This window comes from Molossus molossus, unplaced genomic scaffold, assembly GCF_014108415.1.
Source record: "Molossus molossus isolate mMolMol1 unplaced genomic scaffold, mMolMol1.p scaffold_m16_p_5, whole genome shotgun sequence".
NCBI lineage: Eukaryota > Metazoa > Chordata > Mammalia > Chiroptera > Molossidae > Molossus > Molossus molossus.
Genome location: NW_023425388.1, coordinates 11075612 through 11088706, shown reverse-complemented (window position 1 = coordinate 11088706; position 13095 = coordinate 11075612). Strand labels below are relative to the sequence as shown.

Genomic DNA, 13095 nt, shown 5'->3' with positions numbered 1-13095 from the left:
GAGGCTCTGACGCCCAAACCCAGGAGCCCCGGTGAGGGGCTGGCCAGAAGCCCAGCAGCCCCAAGTCACAAGGGCAGTGGCCCCCCACCAGCATAATCCCAGACACAGCTGAACTCAGCATAACCTGAAATTTGGTTCGTGGGGGTTTTGTGGTATTTCACTTTGAAACCGTAGCTGGTACTTACGCCAAGGATGGGCGAATCCCTCTGACAGGTCGTCCGACACCAGAGGGTTGGAAAAAACCAGGAGGGCGTGCTGCCAAACCCTTCCCCTCCCCTTTAACTTTTAAAGCCATGTGCACTTTGATGAGAAACTTGATCCATGTGTTTCTGATTCATTTACACGTTCGGGCCGTTGCTCTGAAACTTTTCGTCTTAAGGGTCTGGGAAGCTTCTTTCATCCCACACCGGAGAGATGCCTGGTTTTCTTTTGGGGGAAGCCAGACGTCTCTGTTTTCCTGCCACATAGAGTTGAACTCTTATAGGGCCTGAGGTTCTAGGTGGCCCTTAGACAAGCCCCCAGAGCCCTGAACGGCTCTGGCCTGGGCACGTTCTCTTCCTGCCCACCCCGAGCCCCAGCTCCTTCCTGCCCGGCGGAACGCCATGGAAATGTGTACACCAAATAGTGAGCGATTCCAGGGAAACATGAGGCTCTCCAAGATTTACGACCCGAGCCCGCGCAGAACTCAGCAGAAAGGGGAGTGAGTTACGGAATGAAAGTGAGGTCAAGTTTCCCCGTTTCATTTGCAGCTAATGTTTCAGATCTGGACTGGCAGGGCTGCCAGTCCCGGCCATCCTCGCTCCCCACGGACGGCTCACCTCCTTTGGAACCCCTTCTTGTCCCCCTCTTTCATCTGTTCTTGAGTATCTGTCACCAAGATGTCTGGGCCACCTCCTCTGAGGGCATGGCTCCCAGTGCATTTGCCTCAAGCAATTTTCACCTGCGGACAGAGTGATCCACATGCTGGTGATGATGCTGTCTTGGATGTAGACAGCCACTTTTCTTCAAAGAGCTGACGTGGGAAATTAATATGCCCGGGGCTTGATGAGAACGAAGAGGGGTGATGTCATATAAGCCCTGGGAACGTGCTTCCATTGCGCTAGTCAGCTTAAGGTTGACCTTCTAGTCCCGATGCTCTTTCCTGGAGGTCCAAAACAGTCCTCCACTGATGTGAGGCTCCAACGTCTCCGGTTATTCCGTAACCCCCATCAGCAAGAATCTCCGGCCACACGTCGTCCTGAGCCCACTGTGGTAAGTAGCAGTGTCCAGTGTGGCATGGAGAGGCAAAAGCTCACACACACAGTGGCCAAGATGTGGAAACAACCCAGCGTTCACTGTCAGATGAATGGACAAACAATGTGTGGAATATTATGCAGCCATAAAAAAGGAATGGCATTCTGACAAGCTACCACATAGATGAACCTTGAAGATATCATGCTAAGTGAAAGAAGCCAGACACAGAAGGGCAAATAGTGTGTCATTCCACTTAGATGAAATATCTAGACCTAGACAAAGTCAGAGAAATAGAAAGTAGAATAGAGGTTGCCAGGAACTGGGGGAGAGGGGGAAATGGGGACTTACTATTTAATGGGCACACTGTTTCTGTTTGGAGTGGTGAGAAAGTTCTGGAAATGGAAGTGGGGATGAGCAGACAACATTGTGAAGAGAACTGTGACCACTGATGCCACACTTAAAATGGCTAAAATGGTCACATTTATGTTATGCTTATTTTACCACAATAATTTTTTAAAAGGTTCCTACAAAAGTCCCTAGAGAGTGGGTTTGTTGTCACCTTGGTAGCTTGCTCCCAATATCAGTATCCAAGTTCACTGCTAAGATCCCCAGATAAGCTTCACCTTGAAGGGATGAGATTTTAAGCCGTCCCAGACATTCTGTGAGCCAGTGGTTTCGGAAGAACATTCCTGCTCGTGAACAGTGCTACATCCTGCCCAGGGCTGGAGTTCAAAGGCTTTCTTCTTGTCAAAAAGATCATTCTTCATTTCCAAAATCAACATGCCCGCCCCACCCCCAGCCCTTTAGCACTTGATTAGTTGGCAAAAACCAATATTAGTTGAAATGAAAGGCAACCTGCAGGGCAGGGTAACTCACGAAGCTCCTGTCCTCCCCCAGGGTGACTGAGCTGACCGGGTACGAGCCTCAGGACCTGATCGAGAAGACGCTCTACCACCACGTGCACGGCTGCGACGTGTTCCACCTGCGCTACGCACACCACCTCTGTGAGTACCGCCCACGGGCGGGGCCTGGCCGGCCCTGGAGGAGGCCCCGAGGGCGGGGCGGGGCGTGTCCCTTGTCTGTTACAATAGTCATCCACTGTGTACATGCGAATCTTAAACCTCAGGGGTGAGTCCTCGCACCTCTGGTCTTAAACACAGCTACTCGTTATTAGTTCTCAAACACCCAGTGAAACTCTGGCAGGCGTGGGGGATGGTGCAGAAGTTTGTAGATTCTAGATTGTAGATTTGGAACCTGAACTTCTCAGAGACATCTGGACAACAGTTGTGAATAACCGTCACAGCCGTTACAGAACCAATACAGGGCCCTTCCTACAGCCAGGCAGTAGTTTAAGCGAGTAAATATCTATTCAGCCCTGTGAGGGAGAGTCTCATGCTCATGATCCTCCTTTTATTGCTGAGGATGCTGAGGCTCAGAGAGGTTAAGCCACTTGCCCACAGTCACACAGCAGGGAGGTGGCAGAGCTGGGATCTGAACCCTGGCAGGGACCGGCTTCCGACCACTGCCCACACCTGGCTGGGGAAGCTCGGGGGAGACCCCAGGTTTCTAGGATGAGAGAAGTCCGCACGGGAAGAGTGAACAAGCAGTTAGCCAACACGGGCAGTTAGTTTGGGGGCCATTTGGATTGGAGGGTGCTCTAGTCGCTAAAATGCCTAAATAAGTGGCATTTCTGGATTCCAAATTGAGGCAGCAAATCACTGAGGTGGAGAAGACCTCATCCAGGACGTGCAGCCCACCATGCCTGTGGCCAGCCCGGGTGCTTGTCTTCTGCAAGGAGCCCCGAGGGCGTGGCCTCCGTTCCTGCTTTGCTCTGTGTTGACTGAGAGGCGACAAAGGACAGGTTGCTGGTGTTGCAGGCAGACGGCAGGTCCAGGGGCTCCTCCAGCTGTAGGCACATCTGCCTGGCCTTCGGTGTGACTGGGACCCAGTGAGCGTGTCAGTTATGGGGGCTGGAGGGCGACACTGCCCCTCCTCCCGAGTCACTACAGGCAGAAACCGGTGACAGCCGGGACATTCCGGCACAGAGGTGGCAGCTTCTTCCTGTCCCTTCCAGCTCACAGCAGCGTGAAAGGGTCCCTGTGCACGAGAGACTCATGGTCAGGAACAGCCTTATTTATTTTGTTTTAAATCACCAAATCATGACCTCCTGTCAACATCCCTGTCATTCTCGAAACCAAGCTTCCCAGGGAGGCAACTGCCGAGGGCGTGGATGGGGTGGGCCGGGCAGCGTCGACGGCTGTGCGGGAGCGAGACCCTTTTCCCACACAAACGGTGCAGAAGTGTCAGAGAGTCCGATCTCTGGGAGACTGGATGGGCAGGCAGAAAGGGGGGTGTGCGCTCCGAAGCAGTGGAGCAGTAGGGAGGTGTGTGGACCAGCAGTGTGCACCCCGAACAGTCTGGAAGGGAGGCCGGCGAAAGGAGAGGAACCCGCTCACAGCCGCCCGCTCACAGCCGCCCGCTCCTGGCAGCCCCTGGAAGAGACAGGCCCCCCCTGTCCGGGAGGAGAGGGCAGTGCCCTGAGGGAAGACCTAGCCCCTCTGCTGAGGCAGGAGCGTCTTGGGGAGCAGCTGATATTCTGCAAGCCAGTGGAAAACAAACCCCTGGATTACATGAAGAAAGAGGTGTTCTTCAAAGCGGGGCTGCAATGCGGAGAAAGAAAATGTGTGGAATGAAAAGTCTGCTTTAAATACCTTTTTGTTTTTTGGCACGTGCCCCTAGTGGGAACCGAACCCGGGACTCTCTGGTCCGCAGGCTGGTGCTCCAATCGCTGAGCCAAACCGGCCAGGGCTAAATACCATTTTTTAACCTCTCACACTGCCTGGCTAAGGGAGGGGAGCAGGGGTGTTTTTCAGGGGAAATAAATCCCATGTGTGCTTTTGGAAAGGTAATGAAGCCACAGTGCTGAACTGCGGGGCGGTGGGGGGGGGGCGCTCCTGCGTCCCTGACACGAGCTGGGTGCTGTGCCCGGATGGTGGCCTCAGGACCTTGGGGATCTGGGCCGCTCCTGTGTCGTTCCCGAGGGAGCAAGGCGAGTCTCCAGGGCAGAGCCATGCGGGAGGGTCCGCAGCTGAGCCGCCCAGGACAGGAGCCAGTCCCGCACACGATGGGTCTGACACTCAGAGACCTCGGCTGGTCTTCGTCCCTAGGAACCCTGGCTTCCCAAGCGCATCTGGCTCACCAGACCGACAAGGGGCTTTTGTCCGGACGCTCTCCTGAGATTGCATGACAGATTCGGCCTGCCTCACTTGGCACGTGGAGTCTCCAGGCGTGGGGGTGATCTGAGGGGCCCTGAAAGGAAGGTGCACGCAGGCTTCCAACGAACACGCAGAAACGTCACAGTGTTCGGAAACCAGAGGGAGCATGGCTTTCTTCGCCAAGTGGGTAGAATTGGTCAATCAAAGGAAACAGGAAATAGCAATATTGACAATGATTGCTACTGTGCTGGGACTCTGACCTTACCCGTGGCCAGGAAACCACCGCAGACACGGGAGGCACAGAGCCAGGCCGCGGGGAGGGCGGGTGTGCCCTCAGGATCCACCGTGAGCCCCAGCTTGCCTCGGTCTCCCCTCCTCCAGCTTTTCCAGATAAAATGAGGACGGTGACAGCAGAACAGTCAGCCCAGGCCCCGAGGGGTGGGGTTAGTGTCCCCGAGGTCCAGCGTTGGAACCACCTTCAGACGCACCCTCCGGGCAGCCGTGACATTGACCTGAGTGTTTCTTCCCCTCCGAAGCTGGAACTGGCAGAAGAAGAAAAAGAAGATAGTCAACCACCGGGACGGGGTTTTGGGGGGCAGGGTCTTCACGGTGTGGAGCTCGGGCAATTTCGAAACCTGCCTGGCGTGGTACCTGCGGCCTCTCTCCTCTTCCCAGGCACAGAATGGGCCAGAAGGGCCCGCTCCAGAGGCTGACCCTGAGCCTGGAGTATAATAGTTTCTTTGAGTCATGATTGAAACACGGGTAGGGAGTGAGAGGTGAGCCGGGAACGGGAAGGAGCCACTAGATGGGTGCCGTCCACTGGCCACGGCCACGGGCCACCTGCTCTCGACTCCCCGGGGAGCACGCGGGAAGGTACTGACCCTGCTCCTGCCAGTCATGGGCTGAGGGCTGCTCTTGGGGTGAATTCCCTGATTTACCCCACATCGGTCAGTGCCGGCTCAGCCAAACAAAGGCCTCAGGGGGGACATGGGGTGAGTTTCTGTCCCAAAGCAGCCTCAGAAAAGCATCACCGCTGGCTTTCACCTCGGCATGAGCCGCCCTGACTTCAGAACTGTCTCAGGCCCGGATGTTGGACATGCAGCACAGAGTGCAGTCAGGGCCTCTGCCCTCGGGGCTCACGGTGTGGGGGACATCTGCTCCCTGCCTCTCCATCGCCACCTTAGACAGGAACGTGTTATAGATCGCTCCAGCCTGGGGTCGTTTCAGGCAGCTAATCAAGGATGACAGACTGGATGGGCAGAGAGGGCAAACGGAAGACTGTTGTGGCTAAACGTCTAGGATTTCTACTTGGATTGCTATGTTGACTGTCGCCGTGGGTCACAGAAAAGCAGCAGAAAAAACTTCTGTGTCTATATTTAGCCTGTGGATCTACGCTTCATCATAGCAGAGTCGGGGAGGGTCAGAGATCATAAAATTTGTGCAACTTCTGCCGTGTGGGTCCTAGTATAAAGTATTTGGAATAAACGGGCTTCATTGTGTGCAGCTTTAAGATGATTAGTGATAGGTTTTAGGAGTGCTGCATGAAATACCAGGAAGAGTCAAGTACAAGATAAGAAATAGGGTAAGTGTAAGGTCATACTCCTAAGACTTTACAAACACCACTAGGAACAGATGTCAAAGTGGTAGAGATGAGCATTTCTCTTAAAGAAAGCCTGGCCTCTTGGGAAACCCACAGATGGGACCTCAGTTTGATCATGTCACATCTCTTTTGGGGCCGTAAGCACATTGGTTAAGTCTCCCCTAATTGGCCCATCCCAGCCCCCTAGGTAGCTACACAGAACCTTCTGGAGGCCACTGTCCCCTCCTCCCATGGTGGCCATTCTGAGAGATGGGAATCAGAACACCTGGCCCAAGGTCACACCATCAAGTGGGCGGGGGGCGGGGTGTGTGTGTGAGCACACTTTTGATCACTAGGATTTGACTATGTAGTTCTGAATCGTATCTTTCCTTCGTGTACCATTATATAACACACCTTCCCCACAGTGTTACAATTCTTATTAACCATCATAATGGCTGCATATACTCCACAGTTCACTTACCCTCTTCCCAAGTGTTGGACAGTTAAGCCTCCCCTCCTTTCTCCCCCTAAGTTATAAACGGGACTGCGATGGGTCTCTGTGCGGTGTGTGTGCTGCTCCCGAGTCCCATCGGACCGGTCCCTCGAAGTGAGATCGGGGCACCCGTGTTCCAGAGGCCACACCGTCCACGCCTGTCAGCACGGCAGCGCCGCTCACCACAGATTAGCCAGCATCGCCCGCTGCCCTTTCATCATTATTTTTTAGATAAAGTTCACATAATATGAAATTCACCATTTTAACGACTGTCGGTGGTTTGTAGTGTGTTTACAGGGGTGTGCAGCTATCACTGTATCTAACTCCAGGGCATTTTCTTCATCCCAAGAAGAAGCCTGGTCATTCGCAGTCTCACCCAGCCCCCCTCACCCTCCAGTGCAACTCTTACTCTCTTGCCGTACATGGGATCTGCCCACTAACCTGTTTTCCTCCGCTGGTTAGTTTCCTGTGTTGCTCATGTAGGAAAGACCTCTGCTCAGCCGCCTAGTTGGCTGGGGGTGGGAGCAGCAATGAGCAACAGTTTGACACTTGGTGGAATGCACTTACTATTTGTTTAAATAACTACATTACTCTCCCCTCCCATCCCCCCCACTCCCCCCACCACACACCTGTTAAGGGTTTGGGGATTATAACATAATTATGGCATATTGGACATTAAAAAGCAAATTCAATTTTATCAATCTGCCAGGTGCAAATGTTGTTTGGGAGCTAATTTGTTTTTTCCGGTGAAACAGTGACTATTAAATTCGAGTTCTTTTTTTTTTTTTTTTATCGTCACCCGAAGACATTTTTGCATTTATCTTCAGATAGAGCGGGAGGGAGAGAGGGGGGAAGAGAGAGAGAGAAAGATTGATGTGAGAGAGACACATCGAGTGGTTGCTACCCACAAGACCCCAACTGGGGCCAGGGACAAACTGCAACCGAAGTACATGCCCTTAGCAGAAACCGAACCCAGGACTCTCTGGTTCGTGGGCCGATGCTCTATCCGCTGAGCCAAACCGGCCAAGGCTAAATTCGAGTTCTTTACAAGGGAGAGGAGAGGCTGCTCCTCAGGTCCCTTGGAACTGCTGGCAAAATGTGCGTGTGCACGTGTGTGCGTGTGTGTGCGCACGCGCCTTCCAGCAAGGAAAACCTTCCCTCTTCAAGTTCTCAGAGGTGTCCTTGACCCCAGACAGGTTCAGAACCAGGGCTGTAGGTCACCCGTGGGGCAGCACCCCCAAAGGCAGGGCCTGCTAGTTGCCCCTGGGGATTCATGTCATCTTGTGCTTGCAGTGCTGGTGAAGGGCCAGGTCACCACCAAGTACTACCGGCTGCTGTCCAAGCTGGGCGGCTGGGTGTGGGTGCAGAGCTACGCCACCGTCGTGCACAACAGCCGCTCGTCCCGGCCCCACTGCATCGTGAGTGTCAATTATGTCCTCACGTAAGTCAGACGTATTTGTTTCTCTCCTTGCTCTCTCTTCTCCCCTGTCCCTCATCGGATCACTCCAAAAGCACCATCTCTCTCTCTCTCTGGAACTGTTCATTTGTCTCCTGTTTTGTTTTCATTTGAACACTGGTTGGTTGGGAAGGTCCAGACCATTTCAGTACTCAGTACTGAGGGCCAGGTGCTTGGGGAAGGGAGCCCTGCTCCAGGCGTGGATTAGGAGGGGATCAGAGCCCTGGTACGGGGTGGGGGCGGGCAGAGGGAAGGCAGGGGATGCTCTCCATCCTGAACAGGATGGAAAGGGGTTGCAGGTCCTAGACCAGAAATACATACTTAAACTCTCCATGCCCACTCACGGCCGGGTCACCATGCCTGCTGCTGCCATTGGGACAGGGGATAGCTCAATTCCTCTGACTTCCTATATGGCCTATTGCAAATGATGGTGAATATTTGGTCCCTTTGAAGCCCCAGAAGGGCAAGTTCAGTGGCAAATACTTTTAAGACCATTAGAAGCAACAGGACATGAGTCTGCCTGGGACCATATACCACTCTCTGCCCACCATGCTGTGGTATATTAAATCACCTGGCACTGGGCTCTGACCCTGGACTCGAGAGCCTTGCCGGGCCCCAGCCTGCTCTGAACAGGGCCCACAAGTGTCCTGAGGGCGTGAGCATCCAGGCTCCACGTTCTTTCATAAGAGGACAGGTTGCGTTTTTGTTTTTGTTTTATTAGAAGTAGAGAGATTTTAGCAAAGCTGTAGGGAAGAAGGCATCTTAACCCTCTAAACACGTTATGACAAACAGCTGTGACACAGGCCAGTACATCGGGCAACCTCCCCTCCCATGGACATGGCGGCCCTGAGGTGGCTCTTTAGGGCAAAATGGGCTCCTGGACCCTCAAGGGTCCCCCTCGCAGGCCTCTCTGGGTGCTGAGCAGAGAAGCAGCAGGCCACAGATGCTCTGACAGACAGTGTCTCTGCCCTTGCCGTTGGCCTGACCCCTTCCTAGTGGCCCATGGGGTCCCCAGGAAATGTCTCGAGGCCCCGCGGGATTGGAGAGAGCCGCACCCACCCCCCTCTGTTCCTGCCGAATGACACTGCCCTCGCTCAGCATTTCTGGGGGTGCCGAGCCTGGGGCTGCTGGGTGGCTTTTAAAATGAGGGTGGCCTGTCCTTTCCTCAAACCCCCCACATCTGACCTCACTGAAATGACTCTACTGCAACCTTGAGGGTGATCCCGCGTGGGGGCAGCGCCCAGGGAGCCGATCTGCCTCGGCAGCCTGCTGGACACCACCCGTCCCGCTCTTGCCTCTCAGGGACGTTGAATACAAGGAACTGCAGCTGTCCCTGGACCAGGTGTCCACGTCCAAGTCCCAGGACTCCTGGAGGACCGCCTTGTCTACCTCACAAGAAACTAGGAAATTAGCTAAACCCAAAAACACGAAGATGAAGACAAAGCTAAGAACAGACCCTTATCCCCCACAGGTAACACATGAGTCCCACATGGGTGGGGTGTGCTGACATCTGTCCCGGGGGTGGGGTGGGGAGGACCAACTCTGATTGCCTAGCGGGGTCTCCCTGCCCGGGAGTTTCCCTGTGGAGTGAAGCCAAGTCCCACACGATAGGGACAGAGCCTGAGGTTCAGGCCTGACATCCGTGGCCACGGCAGGTCTCCCTGGGAAGGTGCACGGCCTGCTCGAGGTCACGTGAAGGTGGGTCCAAGCACCAGTGCATCACTTGTTTCCACGGCATTTTTAAAAAATGAAAACCTTCCCTCTTTCTTTTTTAAAGCATTTGTTTGCAGGCTCAGAAATAGCAGGTGCACCATCTGTGGTGTGTCGTCAGCTCAGGGCAGGGAGGTCTGTTTGCACCTGTCCCCAGTGGGACCTCGCAGTGGTGGCCAGGGTGGGTCCAGCCCTGGGATGGGGTCAGGCACCATGGGCTCAGACCTCGTGAGGCCACAAGGCAGGTCCCCCTTCACCATCTTCTGTGCCTGCAGCAGTACGGCTCGTTCCCAGTGGACAGACTGGAATGCGGCCAGCTCGGAGACTGGAGAGCCAGCCCCCCCGCGGACGCTGCGGCCCCCCCAGAACAGCAGTTCCATTCAGAAGGCGGCGACCTTTTATACGCCCCGTCCTACAGCCTGCCCTTCTCCTACCATTACGGACACTTCCCTCTGGACTCTCACGTCTTCAGCAGCAAAAAGCCAATGTTGCCGGCCAAATTCGGGCAGCCCCAAGGATCCCCGTGTGAGGTGGCACGCTTTTTCCTGAGCACGCTGCCAACCAGTGGCGAATGCCAGTGGCATTATGCCAACCCCCTAGTGCCTAGCAGCCCATCTCCGGCTAAAAACCGTTCTGAGCCACCGGTGAACACTGCTCGGCACAGTCTCGTGCCAAACTACGAAGGTGGGTCATGTTTGCATGAGGGGCGGGGGCAGGGCTGTGAACAGCGGCGGTGGCGGTGGGTGGCGCGTGGAAAAGGACCCTCACAGTGTGGGCAAGCTTTTCCTTTCTCTGCTTCTGAGTAGGGATTGCTTTATTTTCCTGCCTCACTGCCAGGGCTCCCCGAGAGTGGTCTGTGTGCATCGTAGACACGAGTGACAGTATAAAGGGCAGAGGAAACCCGGTGTTCAGCCACCTCCATGAACTCGCCTCATTTGCTCCCTCAAAGAGAGAGCAAGTGGTTTTCAAAAGCAGCTTCCATGTCCTGACAGTGGCTCAGCTGCGCGTATTGTACGAGTTCACGCTCTGCTCCATCCAGAAATGGACTTAGGAGAGTGTTGGTTTTCTTCCCATGTCATTTTTCAAAGTGCCGAAAACTGGTGGAAATTCATGGGCTCAGGGACAGAAATGTCACTCACTACCCAACCCCCCACTCCAGGACTCGGTTTCTTCATCTGTAAGTGGAATCATAAGCCACGGGATGTGCCTGCCCCCGGGCTCAGCACACTGCAGCATACACTAGCTCAACAATGGAAACAGCAGTGACCCCCCCAGCCAGCTCCTCCTGGTGGCTGAGGTCCTCTGTGGAGGTGCCACCAGCTGCCCCAGGCCCAGCAGACTCCTGTTTGCTCACTGGGCCAACACCAGACAGGGTGGAAGGAGGGGGGCCGTTGAGGACTGGCTGCAAGAGGTGTCTTTCTGTCTCACCCTGACCTAGCTACTGCTCAAAATGTAGACCAAGGCAGTGCAAATGTCCTACAGGCGCCACTAAAGGGCAGGTCAGCGCTACACGCCCAGAAAAGAAGCACCTGGTTAAAGAGGGGAGCTCCCTGGGTCTCCCTTCTCCCCACCTTTCTCTCTTTGGAGGCAGGTAGGGTGCTGATCCTCCTCTGGCTGCGTTGGGAAGCTCTTACTCTGTGCTCTGACCATCTTTACAAGGCAGTAAAGGGCATGGGAGAAATCTAACCTTCTCAATTACCAGGCCATCTTTTTCAAAAGTAACTAATTTAAGAACATACCAGCCACCAGGGCAGTGCAGCCCTGACTTTTGGCCTGGGCCTGTCCCAGGACCCACCGACTTCTCAGACTTGGATCCTCAATACCCATCAGTGTACTGCATCCCTCAAATAACCCAAGAAGGGTTCCCCAACCTCCCAGGAAAGAAAGACAAAACAAAGGGCTTTGATAACAGCCGAAAATATTATCCACTTGAGAGTGACTTGAAAGAATTGTTTTTCTTTGTGTGTGGGAGTTGGCCAGTAAGACAACACAGAATTTGATTTTTCAAAATTGCTATTTTGAAAGTGGGAGGTTAATAACCATCTCATTTATCACACACTTGGTAAGAAAAAAAAAAATGGACCAAAGGTACTAATTTGGGGCAATTTGTGATCAACTTCCTAGTGTTTTTCATATTATAGAAGACGAAGGTTGTCTTAAGGTAAAAAACATAAGGAGCTAATTGATGGCAGACGTCTACTTAGCGAAGGTGGTTATTATTTTAATTATGACAGCCCTCAATGGAGCAGGGTGATTGCCACTGCACTGTCCCCACTGAGGGATAAGCCGAAAAGAGCGGGCTGGCCGGGGCCACCTCGCACTAGGGCCGGGGACCTCGCGACCAATGCTGTCCAGCTCGGTGGCCATCAGTCAGCCACGTGTGGCAGGTGCAGAGGTACTGTGTCCGCACTGTGTTCCAGGGCAGAAAATGTCGGTCACACCTTGAGATGATATTTTGGGTGTGCTGTATTAAATTAAGTATATTATTAACATTAATTTCACCGGTTTCTCTTCACGCCTTCGTGCGGCCCCCAGAGCCTTTAAGTCGCAGCCTGCGACTGGACCGCGGGCCTGGGGCGCGCGGAGGGCAGGGTGGTGGCAGCTCCGTGGGCTGAGCGCGCGGGTGGCCGAGGGGAGGGGCGGCGCCGGGGCCCTAGGCTTCGGGCACGCGCCCCTGTTCCCCGGCGCGGACGTCTAACGTGTCGCCTGTCCCCGCAGCGCCCGTCGCCGCCGCCGCGCGCAGGTTCGGCGAGGACACCGCGCCGCCGCCGCCGCCGCCGAGCTTCCCGAGCTGTGGCCACTACCGCGAGGAGCCCGCGCTGGTCCCGGCCAAGGCCGCCCGCCAGGCCACGCGGGAAGGGGCGCGGCTGGCGCTGGCCCGCGCGGCGCCCGAGTGCTGCGCGCCGCCGGCCCCCGAGCCCCCCGGCGCGCCCGCGCAGCTGCCCTTCGTGCTGCTCAATTACCACCGCGTGCTGGCCCGGCGCGGGCCGCTGGGGGGCGCTGCGCCCGCCCCGCCCGCCCTCGCCTGCGGCCCGGGCGCCCCCGAGGCGGCGGCCGGCGCGCTGCGGCCGCGGCCCCCCGGCCCCGCCGCCGCCTCGCCGCCCGCAGCGCCGCTGCCGCACTACCTGGGCGCCTCGGTCATCATCACCCACGGCAGGTGACCCGCCGCGCCGGACCGCGGGCCCTGGGGCCGTCCTCAGCGAGAAGCCATAGGCCCGGCCCCTGGGCTCCGGATTCGCAACGTCCAGCCGAGTTCAGAGGGGCGAGCTGTATATGCACGATTTAAATTAATTTATACAGAGACAACTATTTTAATAGACTCCGCAGCCGACTTTTAGATTTTTACCGTAGATGCCGTAAAGGCCGGTGTAGAGGCCCGAGACCCGCCGAGAAGCGACCGCCCGACCTT

The 13095-nt window shown here is 55.4% G+C and overlaps 1 protein-coding gene across 1 annotated transcript in view; it reads left to right on the top strand.

Annotated features, from left to right (window-relative positions):
• The window catches only part of SIM2 (SIM bHLH transcription factor 2), a 39295-nt gene extending 26448 nt beyond the window's left edge, over positions 1-12847 (top strand). The window contains exons 7-11 of the mRNA XM_036243468.1: positions 2131-2237; positions 7814-7961; positions 9279-9447; positions 9962-10370; positions 12405-12847. Coding sequence (XP_036099361.1) covers positions 2131-2237; positions 7814-7961; positions 9279-9447; positions 9962-10370; positions 12405-12847 — 1276 coding nt within the window. The remainder of the gene's footprint in view (positions 1-2130; positions 2238-7813; positions 7962-9278; positions 9448-9961; positions 10371-12404) is intronic.
• Positions 12848-13095: the final 248 nt, after the last annotated feature.